Genomic DNA, 25,296 nt, shown 5'->3' on the forward strand with positions numbered 1-25,296 from the left:
ACCTGTGTACTACTAACTAAACATTGATTGCACACAGCGTTATTAGTGTTAATAATTAGCCGCGAATCAAACATAACAAATATTGTAAATGCTCTCGTTTTCACTTGAATTAACTTATGATGAAATAGTAAGTGAAAACTGAAATCTGAAAAGAAGGATCGCGCTATAAATAAATAAAAGAGAAAGAGAAGTCTTTGCTCATATTTGTTGTTTGCTAGCCGGATACTTGGTATCTAAGACAGTTTATTTGAAAAAAAAAAACCGGAAAGGACTCCTTCGATCGCAAAGAGCATGTATTTATGCCCAGGGGCATTATTAATGGAGGCATGTCGATTCGTGTGACAAATTAAAACAAATGAAACTTGCATAAACAGTTGAATTGATGGCTATACTATGCAAAAATTCATTAAAAAAAATAGGCAACTCCGCCCCTCTCATTATTGAATATGACGTTTTACGTCACTTGCAAATGTAGATATCAGTTTCCAAGATATGACCGTACAGCATATCGCACGCTATAAAAATACATTTCGTCGCCTTTGTTTATTAAGGTTATTACTGACAATGTGCGTAAATATTTCGAGTTGTTATTAACCTAATAAATTAGGAAAATATTGAAAAACCGAGAGTTCGAACAACGTTTTGACATTTAAGATTGAGAATTGTTACAAAGTATTAAACACGATCACCAGCTTTGAAAAAAACAAAGTATCATTATATTATTATAGGTACATGTATTTGAGCTATGTGGTGCCCTTTTTAGCTCAAGTGAGCTACTCTGATCACATTTTGTCTGTCGTCTGTCTGTCCGTCTGTCTGTAAACTTTTCAAATTTTCAACATCTTCTAAAGAACCACTGGGCCAATTTCAACCAAACTTTGCACAAAGCATTCTTAGCCTAAGGGGATTCAAAGTTGTGAAAATCAAGGACCACGCCCTTTTGCAAAGATCTTCTTCTCACGAACCAAAAGATCAGGAAAGCTGAAACTTGTGTGGAAGCATCCTCAGGTAGTGTAGATTCAAAGTTGTGAAAATCATGACCTTCGGGGGTAGGGTGGGGCCACAATGGGGGGGGGGGGTCGAAATTTAACATAGGGATATATAGAGTAAATCTTTAAAAAATCTTCTTCTCAAAAACTAATCAGCCAGGAAAGCTGAAACTTGTGTGGCAGCATCCCCAGGTAGTGTAGAATGAATGTTGTGAAAATCATGACCCCCGGGGGTAGGGTGGGGCCACAATGGGGTGTCGAAGTTTAACATAGGAATATATAGAGTAAATCTTTAAAAATCTTCTTCTCAGAAACTAATCAGCCAGGAAAGCTGAAACTTGTGTGGAAGCATCCCCAGGTAGTGTAGATTCAAAGTTGTGAAAATCATGACCCCCGGGGGTAGGGTGGGGCCACAATGGGGGGGGGGTCGAAGTTTAACATAGGAATATATAGAGTAAATCTTTAAAAATCTTCTTCTCAGAAACTAATTAGCCAGGAAAGCTTAAACTTGTGTGGAAGCATTCTCAGGTAGAGTAGATTCAAAGTTGTGAAAATCATGATCCCTGGGGTAGGGTGGGACCACAATGGGTGGTCAAAGATTAACATAGGAATACATAGAGTAAATCTTTCAAAATATTTTTCTCAGAAACTAATCAGCCAGGAAAGCTGAAACTTGTGTTGAAGCATCCTCAGGTAGTGTAGATTCAAAGTTGTGAAAATCATGATCCCCGGGGTAGGGTGGGGCCACAATGGGGAGAGGGGTCGAAGTTTTACATAGGAATATGTAGAGTTAATCTTTTAAAATTTTCCTTTTAGAAACTAATCAGCCAGGAAAGCTGACACTTGTGTGGAAGCATCTTCAGGTAGTGTAGATTCAAATTTGTGAAAATAATGACACCCCCGGGAGTAGGGTGGGGCCACAATGGGTGGAGGGGGTCAACGTTTTACCTAGGAGTATGTAGAGTAAATCTTCTTCTCAGATACTAATCAGCCAGATGATTCCTTATAATTGTTAAGACTTTGGTCCCAGGACAATTCTTTGGCCTCACAAGAAGGTTCAGAGTTTGATGTAGGTTTATATCCCATATGAACAATTGTTAGGGATCCTTTTTGAGAACTGCAATACTCAACAAACTATTGCGTTTAATCGAAAAATGTTTGCGTTTAAATGCAATATTAGCTTTGCGTTTAAACGCAATAATTTTTTGCGTTCTAACGCAAACCTTTAGCTTTAAAACGCAATGTTATTTGCGTTTAATCGCGATACTTTTTGCGTTTTATCGCAAAATACATTGCGAATAAACGCAAAAGATTGCATTAAAACGCGATTTAACGCAATATGAATTAATTTAATCAATGAACTGACCTCAATAAGCTTCCGTGCATACTGCATGCTACATATATAACACTTCGGTTATTTCTTCATATACTACATTATCGCTTGTCCTTGTCTTCCGCTTTCTACAACATTTTGTTCTATACAGGAAAATTGGGCTGCTAGGTTTAAACACGTTGGGACCAATCGCCCAAATGGGATATAACATCCCAAGTGGGATATAAACTTAAAGTGAAAAAAAAATTGATTCAGAAATTTTTGATATTATAAATCCGCATTTGAATAGATGAAATGTAACAACTTTTTCTGTAACCGCGCTATTACGGAGATTGATCCTTCAGTATATCTAAAACTTGTTGTGGGTCAATCTTACAAACTGTAGACATATAAAAAAAACTTCTAAACAAAATGTTATTGCAATTGATACACATTAATGCGGATTGATATAATACATGTGAATTTCAATATCAAAAACTTTTATTTTTGGCACTTAAAATTTATATCCCATTTGGGCTATCATATCATGAATGAGCTATCATATCCCACTTGGGCAATTGGTCCCAACCTATTAAATACAAAGAACAACTTTTCGTGGCAATGGCCCAGAGCCTCTAGAGCAAAGCATGGATAATAATAACTTGATTTTAAATGCTATCAGTGATGTCATTATTAAATACTCAACAGGGATCTTAAAGATATCACCATGGCCTTGTACTTAGAAACTTGATACAAAGCTTAAGTCATTGACTATTCTTTATATCACCTTGACACTGTACATAGCAACTTGGTACTTAGCTGAAGTCATTGACTATTCTTTTTATCACCTTGACACTGTACATAGCAACTTAATACTAAGCTTAAGTCATTGAATATTCTTTTTATCACCTTGACACTGTACCTAGAAACTTGATACTAAGCTTAAGTCATTGGCTATTCTTTGATAACAAAAATCTCTATCAAATTGTAAGAAGCTTTAAGTTTGTGCCAGCTTGGGCCAAAATGAGAATTGATGTCAGAAGGACAGACAGGTGACTATGGGGGGTGTCAAATGCAATGCCCTAATAAAACTATACTAACAATAATAGGATGATAAGATTTATGGTCTACCTAAACTTTGCTTAACTGCACTCATGACTGTGTTTTTTGTTTGTTTTTTTTTTTTTTGCCTTTTTATTAAACACAGTACATTTGCATGCGAGATAATACCTCCGCAGAGGCTCTCTATATATACATCACCTGGGGTGCCAGGGGCCCCCTGGATCAGTAATGCTAATCAGCGATATAAATGAATCAGTATTTATAATTGTATTTTTTTAAGCGTAAATAGACTTAGATATGAAATAACAATTGATATAATATTCGTATCAATATTGTATATACATTTGTAGAGCATTTATATATATTGTACAAGGTATTTGTTTTCTTCAATATGTATAATTATATTTTTTTAAGCGTAATTATATATATATATATATATATATATATATATATATATATATATATATATATATATATATATATATATATATATATATATATATATATATATATAGACGTAAATATGAAATAACACATTTTGATACAATATTGTATATATATTTGTGGAACATACCTGTTCAATAAAATATTTTAGCAATAAATATACAATCGGAACATAAAGTAAATTCAATGCGGCAGGACTAACAACAGCATCACAGTCCAAAATTGCCTACCGCATATATGTGAAGAGGGACAGGTCTCCCTCTTGTACATTATGATAGTACATTAATAAAGTTTATTATATTTCATTTATCATATACTATTTGATAATTTTCCAAGAATGCTGAAATTTAACTTTACACATTTGATTTTTTTACAGTAAGATACAGTTGCATTAGCGCATTTTTTTAAAAAAACAGCGCATACCTTCAGATGACACATGTTCATTTAAGATTCTACGTTTCATTTTATATTTGTAAATTTTGCATGCAATGAATGACAAAGTGTTGTCTAAGATAAGAGTATATTTGTTGCTCGTGAAAATAAAACCAATGACAATCAATTTCCATGTAACATCAATATTTAGTATTAGAGAAATTTTCCGCCAAAGTGGCATTGTCAAGTCACACTCGTAGATTAAATGTTTTATATTTTCTGGCGTATTGCAATTATTACAGTTCCCATTAATGTTTTTATCCCATTTACTAACCGTTAGATTCGTGGTCAACAAGTTGTGAAGTTATTTATAATTAAACTCTGATACAGATTTATCAAATAGTGATCGAATCTTGTTCTTGTAGATTACATTAAAGTAGTACTTGTCTATTTTGGAATTCCTTACACCATATATTTTCCAGAATAGGTTTTTGGGATTTCTTGTCTATAAGAATATTGTAGAAAAATTTAGACTTTTTATTTGAAATATCTTCTAGCTTTCCTTCAAAATAGAAATGTGACTTAGTGAGCGAATTCGTGAAATTTATGGTTTGTAAATCTATTCTTGAAAGGTGCAACTTTATTGCATTTTTAACTATAAAGTACTCACATGAAAAATTGCTTGGTGATGCCAAGCATTCTTTTATGTCGTTTATTGTTTTGAAGCCATTCTCATTAAAGAGGTCTTTTACTAGTAATAAACCACCTTTTGTCCAACTTGAAAAAAATAGAGATTTACCCTTAAAACATATGTTTTTATTGAACCAGATATTTTGATTAGCAAAATTGGTTAATGAAATATCTTTGCATTCGTTAAAGGCCACAAGGACCTCTTTATAGAACACAGGAAGGGAGTTTAATTTAAATTCTTCGTATTTTGTAATGCTTGAATTGATCAAAAATGGAATATCGATATTATGTTTAACTACACAAGCGTTTAAGAGTGAAGATAGACTACTTCTATTTTGAATAATTTTCGAAACCCAAGAAGCTTTTATAGCTTTGAGTTTTGATTCAAAGTCTGTAATACCAATGCCGCCTTCATTTATGTTTCTAATTAAGGTGTTACGCTTGATGCGCTCTCGGTTACCCCAAAGAAAGGAGAAAATTATTTTATTAATACTCTTTATGAAAGATTGTTCAGGGTTTTCTAAGATAGTAGCCGTGTACAAGACCTTGGAGATTAAAAGAGAATTTATAAGCTGGCATTTTCCAAAAATAGTTAATTTTCTACTTCGCCTTCCATAATATGTTTAAACGCCCCTAAAGGACTACATTCCGTCTTTGATAAATTCAACTTTGTTCCTGATACAGATCCAAAGTTTTCAATAATTTTGACAACATGTTCAAGGGATTCTATGTCCTTAACAGGGAAAGTACTATCATCTGCATGTTGTATGCATTTAATTTCATTTCGTGTGTTGCTTATTTTAAATCCATTAACACTATCAGAATTATTAATTCTTGTTGAAAAAATTTCCATTACAAATAGAAATAAAATAGCTGAGACAGGACATCCTTGTCTTATACCTCTATACATATGACATTTTCTAGAGATCCAACCATTGTTTTTTTATATAGAAATAAGGATTTGTATATAAAATTTTGATCCATTTAACAAAATTGTCGCCGAAATTAAATTTCATCATTGAATGCAACAGAAACTCCCATTCAACAGAATCGAATGCCTTCTGAAAGTGACTGTGTTAATTCACGATGTAACACTTATTTCATCAAACAGCCAATGCCAGATAGAAGAGAGGCAGTGATGATCACAATCACACTGTTTTGTTTTACTTTTTTAATAAATTGAACATACATAGAAAAATTTACATATAACAATTATTCTAAACACATCATTTTTTTTCACTTGGTAATAAGTCTAATGCATACTTATGCATGCTTTAAACAAATATTACAGATTAAAACATATCATTATAATAAAAAGTTCTGGCTATTTCAAGCATCAGACATTGTTCATCTTTTACCGTGCTATGAGAACAATTTTAGAATGTAAAACATTTCATTAGAAAATAAAATATCTTTTCTCATTACTGACACAGAACTCGCCTAACTGTTCAGCAACATTAAAACTAGTGTTCTGAGCTTCTACTCTTGATAAGTTGATATGGAGTCTTCCTCAGATGTAACTGAAAACGTCCTTGTAATTGATGAACATTGCACACAACTGCTGCACCACGACACTGATCTGGAAACTGTCCTTGTCCTTAACATTGTTCTTTGTGAAGTCACCAATGTTATGTCACCTCATGAAAATGTCTGTGTTTCTGAAGCTTGAATTATCCCTGTAAAAGAAAGGAAGTTTTATGCATGTTACACATACATGTACACACTTAAAATCATTTTCATTAAGAATTTTAAAATGATGCTGCAAACATTTTGTAACAGAAACAAACCTCGATGTTCTTTCTCAATAGCATCGATTTGATTAAAACTTTAAGCTTTTGTGATCATGAATTGTGACTAACTTATACCATTGTTGTAAGTCCCTTCCCCACCCTCATTAATTCTGATATCTGATACCATCACTGCGAGTGTCTAGTGGATCTAACATATAATTTTCATTTACATTAACTTACTCTAAGCACTATTAACATTGCATCTTTCTAACTCCATCTCCATCTTGCCAATTTAAGCTCTAATCTTTTGGTCTCAGCACCATAGGTTTTGCTTTTATTCTACATAAACACTCTTTAAATATTCTCCTACGATTCTTAATGTACCCCCCCCCCCCCCCCCCCCAAAAAAAAATCCTACGTACTTGATACTGTCATTGTGTGTCTTGTATTCCATGATGGTGTTGGGTGGGAGATTAAGGACCCTCTTCAATGTGTCCCTGATTCTTGATGTGGTCTGTTGATCACTAGCTGTTCTGTTCCACAGAGACAAAATGTCCTCCTACAGGATAAAGTAATCACTAACTACAGACCCCCTTTATACAATGTCATACATAGTACATGTTACATTATAATCCAGGCCTGTTTATGTCATGTATAACAAAACATCATCAACATGTTTACAATACACATTCAAAGTCTAATTTTAAAGTAGCTAAATTTACTAATTGATTTTAGATAGCTAAATTAGCTATCTAATTAAAATCAAATAGTAAAGCCAACAAAATAAATAAAGTTCAAACCAAGTACCAAAACTTTTCAAACAATAATGCAGCATTCATTTCAAGATTTGGAAAGGTGAATGGCCGACAGAACATGTAAAATTGAAAATTTAGTGATTCCCCCTGTTACCAATATTACAGGTATGTATGCCTCACCAGGTAGCGGATGGAGATTTAAATATACAATTACAAGTAAGTAAGACTAACCTTGTATGTATGGAAATTACAATATACCTGTGTTTCCTATTTTACAGGTAATTAAGGTCTCACCTGGTAGCGGATGGAGATGACCGCCCCACAGATCTCCTCCCCCACCATGAACTGTTCCCCCAGCATGGCCAGAATCAAGTTCTCCCAGCACCGCGAGGCCAGGCCCTTCTTCAGCCGCACTATCCATTTACCTCCCTTGTTGTTGGCTGAATCCTGAGAAGAAATTTTATGCAAGTTATGATATAGTTTTACAATTTACTAACAGAAAACAGTGTCCTTCTGACATCAATTTTGTATATCAACTTTCTGTAGCTGTGATTTCTGTTAATCATTGTTTGAAAATCTTTTCATCTACATGCCTTTACATATCTTAATACTCCTACATGAAAACAATAGCCCATTTTTTAACTAAATTTGGACTGCTACATGTAATAATAGTTAAGTCTTCTTAAAAAATGTCAGTCATTGGTAATTGACAATGGAGTTCTAAAGAGAACTGATCAGCATACATTTGTAATAATTCAATTTTTTAGACTGTAATTCATACAATACAGCAAGTTTTGATATTTAATATCATTTACATGTGATGTATTGATACATGTACCTGCACTAACTAGGAAGCTTACCTCCCACATGGGTCGAATTCCCTCCTTAAACAGATGATAATCACTGTGTCCAGTTAAATCGCTCGGTCGTACTATGTGAGCATAATATTTCCAGAATTGTTCTACCTGGTCAATAGAAAATCAAAAGTTATTCAAAGGAAAACCTAGGTTGTGTTATCAGAATTTATTTTGTTTTTCATGTTTTTTGTTTTTTAAATTCAAAGTCTCCTTTAATTAGTTTAAAATTTCTATGCATGTTTTACTAATTCTGTTTTATATTAGAAGGCCTTGAATGAAAGCCATTGATTCAGAAACAAAATTTTCACAATGACTGAAATTTTACTTGTCACTTGTGCTCTCTTTTAATGAGTTCATGCCCATGATGATAAGCAAATTTAATTCACAAAGGTCTAGTGTTTATCTTTAAAACTGGAGATTTTCAAATTCCCCCATATTCACATGCAAAAATACAACCTCTGAGTAACCAGTAACCAAGATGATTTGTCTATTTCAGCTAGTCTTCACTTTATGTGACTCTGGTCCAACCAGTTTGAGATTACTTACAGATCATGATGTGAATGTTCCGACAATTTTAGAATTACTTGTACTTACTGATGCAAATGTTCCAACCAGTTTAAGATTTTGATCATAGCTGGTTGCTGTGGAGTGTTTCCCGGGGGATTTCCTGGAGAACCACAGGGAGTAGTTAAACTGTAGGGGGTGTTCCCCCGGACCAGGCTTCTGAAGTAGAAATTACAACATTATACACTGAAACTTTTCCAGAAAACTTTTTTTTGGTGATGTTTCTACACTTTTCAGTTTAGTTCAAAAAGTATGGTAGTGATAACATGTTGCAAAAGAGATAAATGCATGAAAATAATGAAAACAACTCTTATATTTTTAACCTTTCTTAGCACTGGCAACCACTAAGTCTAATTATGTTAAGCTTGATCATGTTAATAAAGAGTAATACCAAAAACCTAATTTCATTTAAACAATGTTTCATTAAGAAAAAAAAATCAACATAAATAGATGGGATGGCAGGCAATATGTAAAAGCTAGTCCTTTATTCCATAACTTGACTTGAATGACAAAACCCTTATCTAGGTTTGCTTCAACATAAGCAGCGAGTCCTGAGCAGTTGTTTATACTGACGTACCGGTGAAGGTCGCGGAGGGTCGTCAATTTCATTCCTTTGATCATTGTCCTCTTCTCCGCTGTCTTCTGTTTTTAACCTACGTTAAAGTTTGGTTCATTCAATAATTTAAATCATACAATCATTATAATATAATACAATGAAGTTGTGTCAGTTTGATAATTCAATGCATGGTCATTAAAATGTTCTAAAAACTACCTCTGTTGATAGCCAACTATAAACATAAACACACCAGTTAATACTGGGTTTGGGTGAAGTCTTATCAGATCAAATAAAACCATAATTATCTTGTTATATATGATAATCAATACTGATAACAAAATTGATATACAATCATGTAACATTGATATATATCGTGTACATATATTTATCTTATATTTACTAATCAAACTCCCGTAATATTTCTGGTTAGAATTGATGAGTCATCAAATACAATACCCCTAAAGAGCCAATTAAACGTCACACTGGCCTATGAAAAATTTCACATTTAGGCATGGCATATGGAAATGAACGTATGCCTATAGGTGAAAAACACCCAATATTTGTCTCCCTCAACAAAACAAATTCCTGCGAAACTAATTCTATAAGTAACACTTCGTACCCGTTTTCGTTTTCTTCATTCGTTGTTCTTAATACATCAAAAGATTTTATCTTTTGTGGCATAATTGTAATTATATCACACGTGTCTGTACTGGCGTAAACACTCGGACAATTCGGAATTCTGACGTCACAGACCTCAAAGCCTTGGGCTATATTTGACGATAAATCAGTGGCAAGCAATTGGTTGATTATTTCGCTATTTTGATGGAAAGAGCCAATAATAAATTCAATGCAAGAGTTCGATGGGGGTGATTGCATCGAATAAAAGTTAGAAACAAGAAAATACTTACGCATCAAATTTGTTGTTCATGGTTTCTATATTTATTCTTATACTTCCGGTTTCACTTTCACTTTTTTGTAAACTAATTTTTGATTCGTTGCATTGTGAAAGGCTTCTTTTTATTGGATGAAGATTGTAAATAGATGAAACATGGCCGATATTAGTACAAAGCAGAAACTATATTCACTCATAGAAGATGTTGAGCTCATATCCAAGTAATGACAATACAGATTTTTTCACAGAATGAATTTCTCAGATATGTTTTAACTCATCTTTTTTTTCTCTTCTCAAATCTGACTGAAATTTTTTTCTAATGTAATTTCCTCCAGAGAACTTTTTGAGGTGGCTGCTACACCTAAGAGTCAACAGAAGCCAGATGCTATGGATTCCATTACATTGGTTGAATTGGTGACAATGAAGGACAAAGAAATCAAAGAAACCTTAAAGTTAGGTATGCACATTTATGTATCTGTACAGCTTCAGATATGTAGGTCGGTGTCCGAAGAAATTTTTGTATCTGTATCTGGTACATCGCAGAACACAAGATTAGTTTTGATGCAACGGGGAGAGAGTCGTTCAGGTATTGGTACCGATAGTCAGCTAGAGCTACCTTTTGTTAGGATGGGTGAACGCGGGTCCTATTAGTACTGTATAATAGAAGAATATTTTTGTCACTGTAGCTCTCATGGTCATCCATCCATTTTTTTTCCAGATCAGCGAGCTTCATATGCGCAGGTCTGCAGCTTTTATTGTAGATTCCTAATTAAACATGAGGAATTAATATCTGCATAAAATCACGAGAATCACATCTCCCAAATTTGAAGTATTAATTGCTTTTATTTTTCAGACAGATGCAAACTAAATGAAACTATGATGAAAAATTGGCATTCACGATTTTATGTTCTTGTTATTTGAGGCAAAACAGTTCAAACATGGAATTAAGTGATCACGTAGAACATGTTGTACATGTACATGTAGTACATGTATATATAAAGCTATATTTTATCTCATCACAAATAACCGTTCTCCCTGGGACATGTTCATTATGTTTTTGAAAAGATTTTGTCTGTTGCAATTCTTTGATAATCAAATTGTCTAATTAAGGTTTAATATTTACTTTTCATGCAAGAACAAGTTAATGATGTAAGATTTTATTTATCTGGGTAAATTATTCACTCTACACATTAACAATTTTAAAATGTGTTTAAACCCAAGCTCTACAAATCCCATCAAATAAGATCAGGTACATACATGTATATAGAGCAGAGCAGTGTTTCTTTTTTTTACTACATGTATAAGACTGTTGCATGTCAGTAATGCTACATTAACTTTTATATTTGTAGCTGCCGAGCAAGCAGAAATACAGAAGACAATCGATGAATTAAGGACAGAAGTGGACAAAAGGGACGCAGAAATTAAACATTTACAGAAGAATCTCAAGGAGGCAGAAACAATACTGGTACGTTCAGCTCCTTCAGAGATTTTAAATTCACAATTTCTATATGTGTACGATAAATATAGACTAGAAGCCAAACACATTGTAACTTTTCAGATTGATCAAATTACGTAAAAACTAAATCAATTTCATTTGAATTACTTTGGACCATGTATTTGTAGTTTTATACCAAAGTATTAATGTTTTAACTTAAAGCATTGAAATTTTCAATGTTTTCAATGTTTTAGTCCACAGCAATGTTTCAAGCCAAAGCTTAAGAAATTTAAAATTGACAACTATTATACATGTACAATAAATATAGACTAGAAGGTAATGCCAAACACATTGTAACTTTTTAGATAGATCAAATTACATAAAAACTAAATTAAATTCATTTGAATTATTTACCATTATTTTGGATCATATATTTGCTGTTTTATACCAAAGTATTAATGTTTTTACTTAAAGTATTGAAATTTTAAAATTTTCAATGTTTTACATGTTTTAGTCTACAGCAATTTATCAAGCCAAACAAAAACTGACAGCTATCAATCAAGCCAACAACAGAAAGATCTCCTCAGAAGAACTCATTAAGTTTGCACACAGAATCAGCGCCAGTAACGCTGTGGCCTCACCCCCCACCTGGATGCCGGGTATTCCATCATGCATCTTATTTCTGTATCCCTTTTCTTATTTATTTACGGGTTGACAATCAATACTATTACTAGCTTTCTAGATCTGTGAAAAGAGTTATCACATTTTAATACCACTTACAACAGAACATTCTGCTTACTGTGAACCTTGGAATAGCAGAACCTTTACAGCAGTCGGATGAATGACATATGTTTAGTGAAAATGTTAACACAAATCAAAAAATCAATGCTTTATCACTTTTCAACAGAAAAGTATGTGTCTATGTCGAGCATGTAGAGGAAAAATAATTGTTTTCTATATTTTTTTTGTCTTAAAATTCATATTTCAACAGTTAGCATACAGATTTGATATCGGTACACTCATAGATAATATTTCTTTGAATGACTTATCTAACGTACATAATAGTTCATTGTACTACAACTTTTTGACATTCACATTTGGATGTGTTGTTTGTATGTGGTCCTTTCATAGTTTTGATGAGATACCTGTTTGTCATTTTGCAGGTGATCCACGGAGACCGTACCCAACAGATTTTGAGATGAGGCTTGGATTCCTGGGTAAAGTCGGGGATCTTCCTTTGAACACCCCAGTATTACAATCACAAGGTTCATACGGGGAGCCCATGTCTAGTAACAGAAACACCGCTCAGACAGGTCAGTCCTTATTGTAATCACTTAAAACAGCAATGTAATCTTGTTATAGAGTATTGTAATCATGTTATAAAGCATTGTAATCCTGTTATAAAGCATTGTAATCATTTTATCATGTAATGTATCATGCAATATATCATGTTAAAGAGTAATGTAATAATAGTACAAAGCATTACAATTATTTTACAAAGCAATGTAATCATGTAACAGGAATTGTAAACATGTTCTTAAGCAATGTAATCATGTTACAAAATTAATCATTCTTACAGTAATTTATAGAAAAGACATTATAGCTCTTTTTTTTTGCTTTCAAATAAATAACCTTTGCAAGGAAAACTGATTTAAACTGTTCACCTCTGTTTCAGAAGGCACCCCAACTTCTTCTTCAGCGGGTTGGCACTCAGAATTAGGTCTCGGGGCTAGTGGTGGAAATAGTCAGATCCTGGCAGACTTCAAGGGACCCAAAACGGAAAGTGAGGATGTGGGATTCATGTCCAGTGACTCTTCTAGCAGCAGTTTATCTAGTGACGAATGATAATAAAATGTTCTACATGTATTCTCTCTCTTTCTTGTCTTTTCAGTTACATTGTACATTGTAAGCTATTTACAAATCCTAGCCATGCTATCATCTTTTTTTCACAAAAATGAGGTAATATGGGTCATTAGTGGTGCATGTGTTTTACCTAATGAATAAAATTTTAATCCTGGAATATTTTCCAATGTTGGATCTGCTGGAAATAATAGAATATAATTTATTGTGCCCTCGCTGTGCTGTGAATAAAATGTATGAGCTGGTCCTATGATATCGTGGTTAAATCATTTTGTCAAAAAATCTATGATCAATTCGGAAATATTTCCAGAAACTAATGTTATTGTGAGTTTTCTCTATTATATACCTCAGTGATGTTCAGCGTGTCTTTCTTTTCTATGTCTAAAAATATACCGACGTCAAATGTAAGAAAATTCAGAATAATGAACAGTAACATTGATTTTATTAAGAAGTAAACATAATATGTGAGTCATTAATTGCTTCAATCTAATTAAGATTAGAACATTGTACTGCTCTAGGGTTTTCTATACATCTTGGCAGATGGAAATTACATGTAGATTGTAATAGAGTGTATTGTAAATAAAATCCAGTATTGAAAACCCCTTAGATTTATGATACTAACTAAAATGAATAACTTGTAAATTAGAAATACATCGAGGAGTTCGTTTATTAGTAATGATTTAAATGCAAATGCATGCGTTGCACCATCCGGAATCTTTAGTTCCGTTAATATTGTTTTATCTTTTATAACTTTCCGGAAATTTGCCTCATATCGGTTTGATTCCTAGCATCTCAAGGCCACTGACTGCTCAAGGTCAAGTCAATTCTACCGGTAAGGAAGCAAACGTCTGCAGCCAGTTGTAGAATGGCTAAGTATACCTTAGTCTGTGTGCGTCACGGAGAGAGCGAATGGAACCAGAAAAATCTTTTCTGTGGCTGGCACGACGCCGATTTATCGACCACGGGAGTTGAAGAAGCCAAAAATGCCGGAAAGGTTCGAAGTTGACGTTTTTCACCAATCACGTAGATCCCATTATTCCAATTTTTCAAGAGATCTAGTGTCACTGCCTCATGTAATGTATGGTTTGGTCAAAACATGAAAAACTTACTGTATTTACATGTATAGTAATATTTACCATTTGTAAAGCAAAGAATTAAGATCAGTTTTCATGTGTAATACACAATTGAATATAAACATTTTCTCTGCTCAATATTTCAGATGTTGAAAGAAAAGGGTTACCAGTTTGATATTGCATACACCAGTTTGCTGAAGCGAGCCATCAAGACTCTGTACATGGTGCAGGAGGAACTAGACCTGCAGTGGATTCCGGTCATTCGGCACTGGCGACTTAATGAGAGACATTACGGAGCCCTCCAGGGTTTAAACAAATCAGAGACCGCTGCTAAATATGGGGAGGCACAAGTCAAGGTATGGTCATTTTAACTACCTTTTCCTTTCTTAGACACTTTATTGATAATGATTCACATTTCAAGAAATTCTGGTATAATTTGAATAGTGAGGATCATTTTAACTTTGTTCAAATAATAGATAAGCCAAATCATGTCCAAAGTGACCAGAATTATTTCCATGCATTTTTGTGTCATCGTATTGTAGATCTGGCGTCGATCCTATGACACGCCCCCACCAGCTCTGGAGCCCACAGATCCAAGATGGTCAGCAAACGACAGACGTTACGGTGTAAGTGAATATAACTGTGAAATCTTCAGATTTTTCAAATCTTACAATGTATTCATTCAACATGTTCAACTTTTATGAAATTAGAATTAGCATAACGACAACTGATGATTTGATTATATAATTTTAAAAAAATTGGATGACAAATTTAATTGCAATTGCTCTGATCATACTACATGTATAAAAACATTTAATGTCTTTGGGGGGGGGGGGGGCTTTCCACTAATTTTTACTTGTTAGCTAGTTTAATGTGCGTTTAGAATTCCATGTGTATTTGAAGATATCACAATTTTAGAACTATAACCCTCAGACTGATGTCAGTGTTTTCTGAACTTTATAGCAATTTGATGCCAGCGTGGTGCCCGCCTGTGAATGTTTGAAGGATACAGTAGCAAGGGTACTGCCATATTGGCATGACATCATCGTCCCAACAATCAAAGTAAGTCTTTATGTAATTCAAAGTCAATCTGATCAGTCTTCTTATCAAGTCAATCAATGAAATAAGATATCAGTGACTGTAGTTTTACAAGTTCATGGTTCAAAATATATGGAAATTTTTTGTAAAATATGCAGTCATTTACACTTTGTGGTAGTTATACCCTATTGATGTAAAATTGTGATATTGTAATATTTTTAAGTCCATACTTCATTAAATTTACTTCTTTCTTTGGTCTTTTTAGTTACTAATATACAAGTTAAATTGACTTAATTAACCTAATGATATTTTCAGCTAAGTTGAAGGTTAAATTCAAATCTTGGACAAGTGTTAATGTTATTCATTGAGTTCAAGGTTTAACAAATACACTGTTCTATTGTTATTTTATATTTCAGATTTTATTGATGAGAAATATTGCAGATTTTATTGATGAGAAATATTTCAGATTTTATCAATTAGAAATATTTCAGATTTTATTGATGAAAAATATTGCAGATTTTATTGATGAGAAATATTGCAGGTTTTATTGATGAGAAATATTGCAGATTTTATTGATGAGAAATATTGCATGTACACGTAGCTGTGTGGTTTTGACAGCATTGTTTACTCTGTTATAGTCTGGCCAGAGAGTGCTGATTTCCGCCCACGGTAACAGTCTGAGGGCGCTCGTCAAGTACCTAAAGAACATCCCAGACGCTGAAATTCCCGAGCTTAATATTCCAACAGGTCAGTAGTGTCGAATAATCTATAACTTATTTATTCCCATTTACTGACAAATGTTTGATTTTGAGTTTCCGATCAGCCGAACAGGCCTTAGTAATGAGTGCAACGTCTTTTATTTCATGTGAAACAATGCATCACAAAATATATTGGTTAGATATTTTTTTTTGTTAGGTCAAGCTAAAATAAATTTTCTCCAAAAAAATCAGGATAAAAAAAATACATGTACTTGAAAATAAGAGTAACAAATTGAGAATAATGCAGAATATTAATGGGTCTAAAGTATTTAACCAGAGTTATTTAACCTTATCTAGAGAGCCTTGATTTGATTTTGTTTGGTTAGTTTTTCTTCTCCAATCATACCCACCACTTACAAAAAAGAAAGAAAGAAAAATAAGAAGTCTTCATATAGATTTTTTGGTATTCCTTTTCTTCTATTTTTGGGTATTCCTTTTCAGGCATCCCCTTGGTGATTGAAATGGATGAGAACATGAAGTACGTGAAAGACTATTACCTTGCCGATGAAGCAGAGGTCAAGGCTGCTATGGAGAGAGTAGCCAATCAGGGAAAAGCTAAATAAATACACAACACTCATCTCTGATAGCCCTACAGACACATGAGTGCTTGACTGACAGTGTAGATAATAGAATCCTGCTTGTTTTTGTTTTTTGTTTTTTTTAATGTGCTATTTCACAAACTTTCAATTGCTGAAATAACATATTTATTATTAGAAAGTGCATAATGTTGTTATATTTATACCACATTTACCATCTGATTTTAATTCTTGTGTATGTGTCAACAGAATTTTAGTTATTTTTGAAAGTTCCCTGTGCCATAGTGCATACTAAAAGTTTACACGTATATTCAAGGTTCTGTTTGATGTACAGCCATTACAATTTCAGAAGTACTAACTACATGACTTGTAATAGATACAAAATGATATAAACTCGTTGTTAATGACTTGTTAGGTTTGTTTTTCCTGTGAGATGTTGAAGCTTATATTGAATAAACCTGAACAAAATGATGATGCTAATTTGTCTCTCAAAAGGCAAAGATCGACCCAAAACAATTAATCTTTCAGTTTTGGTGACCAGAGACAACATCATTTAGAAACCAAGATAAAAAAGTCTAAAAAAAAAAAACAACAAAAAAAACAGGGTTCTAATGACATTTACTTCATATCAAAATTCTTATAGCGAGCCATGTGAACGGAATGTGTAATAACTGTGCAGCCGTGATACGGTTAAATTCACGTAACTAATGTATATAGCGCAACCTGAAAAATTGTAATGGGAAAGTCCACTACTGAGATTGATTTTCAACCACATTTTGTAGGTACGTGTTTAGAGACGGACTTATTATGAATAGTGGAATATTCAAGAAATTTTGAATGTTTCATTGCGATTAGGTAAACGTCTGCTGATGGTAGAAGTTCTCCCAAATAAGGCATTTATACGGTGAGTGTTTTTGCTGAAGACCTGTGTAGGCGGGAGAATACTAGTAGTAGTAAATACTAGTAGATGAGTGTTTGCCCATGCAAGGGAATTCGGTTTACTGACCGATCATAAGTTGTGACATTTCCTGAAATAAGGGAATGGCAATGTCCGTAAATATTTTCGCGTAATTATTTGCGTGGGAAATAATTTACCTTTAAATACACCAAAACTTCTAATTAACTGGGTACATACCTCACTCAGAGTAAATAAATTATCAACTATATCTCACTGCATTTTGCTATTTTTCAGAATATTGCAGGGGTTATGCACTTGGTTTACAGTATGCAGCAAAAGTACAAAAACAGTATTTTCTTACGGCTATGATTTTTTTTGCATCAAAGTGTAATAAAACTTTTAGTTGAAATTGTTTTCACTTAAGTAGAGTGCAGGAAACTGGTTAAAAAATCCCAGTTTAAGTTGACAGAGGCGCAACTTTGACATTTTCCAATCGGTCTCGGAATAATGACGTTTAACGTGGGTTACAGTCGCGGTTGAGATGTATTTGTTTGTAACAAAAACAAAACCTTCCCTACATACATGTACTTCGCTCATGACCAGCAATGTTTTATGAAATTTCATGTTCCTTGTTGCCGTAGACAAAAGATTATTTCTGCCCAATGCCTTAGAGGTTGTTTTTTTTTGAAGTTTTTTGAACTCAATTCTTATAAAAAATATTTTTAAAGAAGCGACGCATCATAAGCGGAATATGCCATGATATATAAGTTTATAAACCTCAACCCTTTTTCAATGTAAAAGCATTTAAAAAACATTTCTTCACTTGTTCGGCCACCTCTTACTTCTTGTAAGAGGTAGAGGCATTTATGCTTTGTTCAAATGCCTCATGTTCTAGCATTTCATTCAATGCTTCATTTCAACAACAGGCCTATACTTTTTTGGTTTTTTTTTATTGTTATGTTTATACTTCTCTCGAAAAGTGATGATTTATTTATGAGTATATATAAACTTATTTAACAATTTACTCCTTCTCCTAAAAATAGTACAGTTGTAATCTTTCTTTGATTTATCTTTATTTTTAATGAATGATGCTAAAAGCATACGAGAGAATTCCAAATTAGGCGCATTCATCTGATTGGATCTAAATTTGGCTATGATTATGTTTGTTTACCAAAAACATCAAGAAAACGATTTTGTTCAAGAAACACAAAGGCAAGGAATTCTCCCACAAAGAAAAATTAAAATGAAAAAGATAACATTACTAAGCCTGGAAGTTCGGAAAGTTATCTTCCGGAATAAATGAAAAATGTTCAGCAATTCCAACATAATATCAAAAACAATGAAAACACAAGAATCATTGCAATCAAAGAAAACAGTTGAACATTAATTTTGCCCATCGTTCTTAACGGCCATTAAGCGAAGCCAGAAACTCCTATTTGAGTAATTTGGGGACTTGGTACTTCCGGTATTTACCAAGTGTTAAGCTGTTAACACACGCAATGGCCACCCGATATTTATGAGTGCAAATGCGTAATCCCCAATTTGCCATCCTACGAAAACATTTTTGTTTTTTGTATTAAAATAATAATTTGTAATATTTTTGTGAATCAAACCCTTAATGTTTTTTTCCCCACAGATCGAGATGAAATAATAGCCCGAGAACACACTGAAATGGGAATGTTCTTATTGTGGGTGGCATCTATATATAAATTGACAGCGCACTGTAGTCGAGCTGTTACATTGATTTTATAGAATTTTAAACTTTGATTGAACATAAACTCTGAAATGACAACAATTGAACCAGTCTTTCATTGATGGATTTACTTGTACTGTTGTTCTCTACATGTACGTAATTTTTGTCGATTGGATTTAATTTTTTTGTTTGTTTTAGGTTAAAAGTAGGGAACCAATTCATATAAGTTCCTAAGAATATGACCTTCTAATCAATCGATTAAGAAATCAATGATTGGATCGATCTCTTATACGACGAAGGAAAAAACAAATCGAAGTTATGCCTATATGACTGGTGGTGTGTGTGTGTATATATTCTCTTTTGAGAAGTGGAGAGGCATAGCCTACATCCATGAATGTAGGCTATGCCTGTCCACTTCTCAAAAGAGAATATGTGTGTATACTGTGTTGCTGCATGCATGGATACCCAATCCCAGGTCTTTCGCTCATCAATAAGTACACGTATATAAACCTTTAATATGAAAATATCTCGAGAACAGTACACCACGAAGACAAGAGAATAAGTTTACTTTGACATATTCTAATTCAGCATATACAGAAATGTAAATCCTAACTGTTCATTTCATCGCTATTCAAATATTCGTTACAAATTGTTCATTCATTGAAATATGTCAAACAGCCATTAGGTTTAGTAGCGGAAATAAAAAGTCCTATAACGATATGTCATAAAGAATCTTAACCTGCAATTTGTTTTACATAGCTGAGTGGCGATTTATTTTCATTAAATATGAAATGTTTTTTGCGTCATAAATGAGAATTTGGGATTTTCCCTTATATTTTCTAACGCCTATTTATTCACGCATGATAATGTGAATTATTAATCCCCCATGCTTAAAAAGCTGCATGTTTTCATAATTAGTCAGATAATTAGCAAATATCTCGCAATGTGGTCACTCCAAATAAGAAGAATGCAAAAGTCATGTTCCAATTAAGTACGGTACCACGAATTGAGAACGGTATGTAAATTATCACGGATCATCTATAAGATTGTTTGTATTTATGTAAAATTAAAGAATATTCACTATATAGCGATTAAATTATGTTCCTTTATGTGTGTTTTTTTTTGTATTCAGTTATACAACTGCAAATTCTATTAAATTTAAAGTAAACAAATTCTTCCTTTGTTTTTAAAGTGAAAGTTTTAATCTAAGTTGTAAACTTTTTTTTTTAGATAATAATTAGCTGCAGGTCTTTAGCTCCCGGTCTGAAAAAAAAATCGGATGGACGATCTGAGAGCTTCCCAGTCGTCCATTCGATTTTTTTTTCACACCGGGAGCTACAGGTCTGAAGCTAGATAATAATATGACATCAGATTTTTTTTCCATCTGTACGTTCACCAGATTCATTTTAGACTAATGTTTATGTAAAACGGTTCGGTTTAATCTTTATAACTAATAAGACAAAATACATATTTCGACATGCATTTTCCACGTCTACTAAAATTCTTAGTCATTAATTTTCAATGAAAAATGTGAAACTTATGTCAGATTTTCTATTGATCAAATATTTCAATAATATAATACATCTAAAAATAACCGTTGTATCATGGATAATTCATACTAAAGTCGTCGCGACTGTCTAAGATCAGGTACATGTATAATTAAACACATTAACATATCAAGAAAAAAATCATCTTGTTTTGTCAAAAATTACACACCGCAAACATGAATTAAGAAGGTAATAAATTGCCCGCTTATTGTGTATCAATTAATTTTGCACTTGGGAATTAATAAATGAAATACAGGTTTACATTTCAATTTTATTACCTCATTTCACCAAAACTCGCCTTACACCGATGAAACGAGCGAATTCAATTTGATTTTCGATGTGCATATATTAAAGCAAAAACATACTACTCACATTTCCAGATTGCAAAATACGCACTTTAAAACCCATACTACTTAAAACCACTACCCCACAAACAATATCAAAATCAAATGGTACCACGTGGCATGCGGTTGGTGGTTTCCAAACTTCTTCAAACTTTAAAAAACGTGACAATGTGCTTTTAAAGACAAATATTGTTATAAAAGGTAATCGAATGTACCCAGTAAGGTTGTGAATGTTTTTTTGACATTTTGTAAATTAGCCGATCAGAAGTACAACAGGCACGAAGCATCGGGGGGGGGGGGGGGCAAATTTAAACAGAAAAATTGAATTAACATGAAGTTGGCCCCCACGTTTATGGGACGCTGTAAAAAATTGGATTGAAAATAAGGAAATAAACAGTGAAATTGAAGTTAAGTGAAAGGTATACTTGTCTCTCTCTCCCCCCCCCCCCCGGATTAGGATTTTCAGGATTTTGGAAAATAACCCCCCCCCCCTTTTTTTTTTAACACGGGGTTAAATGAATGTAGCAAAATCATCGAAGACGAAGAATAAAAGAAAACGAAAGTTAAAGAGAAGAAAGAAAACGGCAGAAAGATAGAGAATGTCCCAGAGACATACGATATGAACTGCAGCACCATCAATCACCCGGTATAAATACTTAATGGGGAAATGAGAAGTGAATTGAGCTAATATCCGGGAAAAGTGGCTTCTACCAATCATCAGAGTGTTTTCCTATTATTTACATTTCGTTTTTTGAAAGGTTTTTCATCACAAATGATAAAGGAACAATTTATGTTCTAGTAAATTTGAGAAAAGGGTATGTCACAACAGAATAAGCTGCCGAACAAAATATGATCTTTATATTAATTAATAGCTCCAAAGCTTCATACATCAAATATGTTCGACTCCTGTATATGTTTCCCACTTCCTTTTTACTCAAGATTGAAATTAGAGAATGCTTTCCTTTACCGCTTAACTGCTTATGTTTTGTAGACCGCTGAATAAGAATTAATACACGCAAATGATTTCTTAATTTTCACTGAATACAATATTAACTGATATTTTTGTTTTCATTTATGCAACAGAAAGAATAAAAAAATATATAATATAAACGTTTTGAATATTTTAAACAAAAAAGTACTCATTACAGTTTTAAATTCGAAGTGGGTTTTTCTTTTCTCATATTGTATAGGAAAACAATTTACGTCTTTTAGAATCTCGCTTCAGAACATAACGGTTTTACCAACCCACCCGCGTGGAAGTACTAGAGTGTTGATGGTGTCAGGTGAAACCATAACACCTGGCTAATTCAAGTACTCTAGTCACATAGAGTTTTGTATATAGGCCAAAGTACGCGAAAAAGCCATATTGACTTGAAGGTCATGGTTTTATTTTTCCAAATTTAAAGCAACACAGTACATTTAGATCGATACTAGTAGTTGTTCGATAGTTTTAACAGCAAAAAGGCCATTACGCACGCGTCCTCTTAAACTTTACATAATCAGACAATTTCTCTTGAATATTTGAATTTCTTTTTTAATTGCGTAATAAGAACATTTTTAAGAAACCGGATCACAAAATAACAAGGTTTCCTAAACTTGTGCATAAACACAATGTCACAAATTCAGACTTTGAATCTTAAACCAAAAAACTCCGCTCTCAGTTGCAAGCTTGCAAATATTAATATGAAAACCTCTCTATTGCTTTGGTTTTTATATCCAATATCAAAGTCCACGTATTAATTCAATCAATGCTATATAGAGAATAATGAAAATCTTCATAAACATATAAGAATTTATTCAGATTAAATAATAAACAACTCATCAAATATCATTGTAATGGATGAAAAAGGTTAAAGAAAATTCCGGATAACTATAAAATATTTTAGTAAAAGACATTGTTTTAAAGACCAATACATCAAAAAAATTTCTATATTTGTATATATATTTAGAAAGAAATTCTAAGCAAAACTTTAAATATATTATAAACAATTAATTAAATTTATCCAAAGTGTTCAAACATATTGGTAATAAAATCGGAAATTGATTTCAGAATAGTTTTAAAAATACAAAAGAACCTTGTTTAGGTAAAAGGAATGAGCATGCTCTAACTGAATTGATGTAAATCGATGTACATTAATACGGTATAATAATTTTAAAATAAATTAAAGCAAATCAAAAAGTCATATTCTACTCAATGGCAAAACAATCAGGATTCTTTAAATTTAATTTCGTTATACGAGATAAAAGGCATCAAAACATATAAAACGTTAAGTGTTTTAAAGATGAACAAATATTTCTCTAATCAAACATTGCAGTTATCCATGTTAGTACCTAGTTTCCCCTCACAAATGTGTCATTTCATGAAAAGTGACGATCCTAATACAATTACACTGAAGAACGATGCAGTCGTGTTTTCTGTTCAATAATGTTTTAAAAGTGAAATGAGAAATAAACGTACTTAAAAGCATTATCATTATTTTTTAATATTCAAAACAAATAAAAACAATGTGTATTAAACAAAAACAACAAAAATGTCACGCCGTTCTAAGACTTAAATGTTTATGTCTGTTTACACAAATCTGTTACTGTAATATAAAAAGAATCTACAAAAGTAATACTGTGGTTTCATTAATATTCAAGGTTATCAATTTTCGTGGATAAAGTGAAAATCACAGTTTCAAGGATACGTAAATTCGAGGCCAATGACCCTATCAGTACAAAATGTTAATAAAAATTGCACTTCAATGAACATTAAATTTCGTGGATCAACTTAACAATGAAATCCACGAAAATTGGTATTCAATGAATATTGATGAAACCAGAGTAATTTTTAAACTATTGTGGAATCATTTAAATTCGTGGGGGGTCAATTTTCGTGGATTATGTGTATTTTTATTTGTGGGGATGTAATCGTCGGTTTTCTGCTTCAGTAAGCAAGAGTTAACTCTTTATGAATAATTATGCTTTCGTCGAGGATGGGTGAGGGCTACCCTGAAATACCACCACGAAAATTGAATTAAGTGAATTCTAATGATTTCACTGTATGGATTAAAATCATTTTGTTAAAAGAGCGAGGAATTTTAAAGTTTATGTAGAAAATTCGAAGTATCCGCCACACGCATTAATGATTGTTCCACCTTCCTTAACACTCAGTCAAATTGCATAGAGGATATGACCCAGAAGTCCTCCTGATGTTAAAGATTTTGAGTCTGTAAAGAACGAAAAAAATGCATCAATCTAAAAATATACATATTTTGATGTTGCGTTTAGCAGATTAGAAAGTTAACACAATCCATATATTTTATTTCCTCTGTAGTCTTGCATGCATATAAACTTTTGAAATGGTAACGATATTGAGAATTTCCATTTAATGTTCTGTTAGGCAGATTTAACTTAAAATCTAATGTTTACTTGTATTAAGAGACATTAAGCAAATTTATGTGAATTTTGATAAAAAAAGTCCACAAATTTTAATATGAATAGTTAAAAATATATGAACGTCTTTATACTCGAGAATGAAAAGTAGAATTGAATGCTTACCATATCCGATGCAAATCGTCATTACTGTTTTGACACGCAACAAGACGATCAACTTGTTTCTGAAAAAAAAATTGATGATATATATTTATACCAATTAAAAACTAATTAAAAAGAACGAAAATTAGCCTGGTTTAAGGGGGAGAACAAGATAGGAAAAAAGTACTTAATTGTTGAATAAGCTTAACAATAAACTTAAAAAATATGTAAATAGTAATTTCTCTTTACCTGGATCACCTGCATCAAGTCGTACAGTAGTTTGGCGTTTGATTTCGTCCAGCAGGCATCGTCAGCTTGAGGAGCTATGAATGAAGATGAAGAACGCTTTCCACTGCCCCAGTTTGTGGAAAAGCT

The 25,296-nt window shown here is 32.8% G+C and overlaps 3 protein-coding genes across 4 annotated transcripts; 2 read left to right on the forward strand and 1 right to left on the reverse strand.

The window, feature by feature from the left end:
* Positions 1-6,025: 6,025 nt before the first annotated feature.
* Positions 6,026-10,323, reverse strand: LOC105347642 (eukaryotic translation initiation factor 4E type 2). 2 transcript variants are annotated; one of them, XM_011456797.4, is made up of 7 exons: positions 10,240-10,323; positions 9,353-9,428; positions 8,806-8,934; positions 8,215-8,319; positions 7,649-7,801; positions 7,022-7,158; positions 6,026-6,545 (listed from the first exon to the last, which is right to left on the reverse strand). In XM_011456797.4, exons 1-7 carry the CDS (start codon positions 10,257-10,259, stop codon positions 6,503-6,505), a joined length of 663 nt encoding a protein of 220 aa, XP_011455099.1. In that variant the 5' UTR covers positions 10,260-10,323; the 3' UTR covers positions 6,026-6,502. The 2 variants fall into 2 exon arrangements, with proteins under 2 accessions (XP_011455099.1, XP_034330221.2); XM_034474330.2 differs by lacking the exon at positions 10,240-10,323 and adding an exon at positions 9,951-10,102.
* Positions 10,286-13,524, forward strand: LOC105338766 (mediator of RNA polymerase II transcription subunit 4). Its single transcript, XM_011444019.4, has 6 exons — positions 10,286-10,444; positions 10,559-10,680; positions 11,573-11,688; positions 12,173-12,317; positions 12,822-12,971; positions 13,334-13,524. Exons 1-6 carry the CDS (start codon positions 10,380-10,382, stop codon positions 13,501-13,503), a joined length of 768 nt encoding a protein of 255 aa, XP_011442321.1. The 5' UTR covers positions 10,286-10,379; the 3' UTR covers positions 13,504-13,524.
* Positions 13,525-14,298: 774 nt separating this feature from the next.
* On the forward strand, positions 14,299-17,395 carry LOC105347640 (probable phosphoglycerate mutase). Its single transcript, XM_011456794.4, has 6 exons — positions 14,299-14,512; positions 14,738-14,947; positions 15,134-15,217; positions 15,555-15,653; positions 16,268-16,376; positions 16,829-17,395. The coding sequence occupies exons 1-6, from the start codon at positions 14,384-14,386 to the stop codon at positions 16,948-16,950; spliced, it is 753 nt and encodes a 250-aa protein (XP_011455096.3). The 5' UTR covers positions 14,299-14,383; the 3' UTR covers positions 16,951-17,395.
* Positions 17,396-25,296: the final 7,901 nt, after the last annotated feature.

The sequence above is a fragment of the Magallana gigas genome, chromosome 8, assembly GCF_963853765.1.
Source record: "Magallana gigas chromosome 8, xbMagGiga1.1, whole genome shotgun sequence".
NCBI lineage: Eukaryota > Metazoa > Mollusca > Bivalvia > Ostreida > Ostreidae > Magallana > Magallana gigas.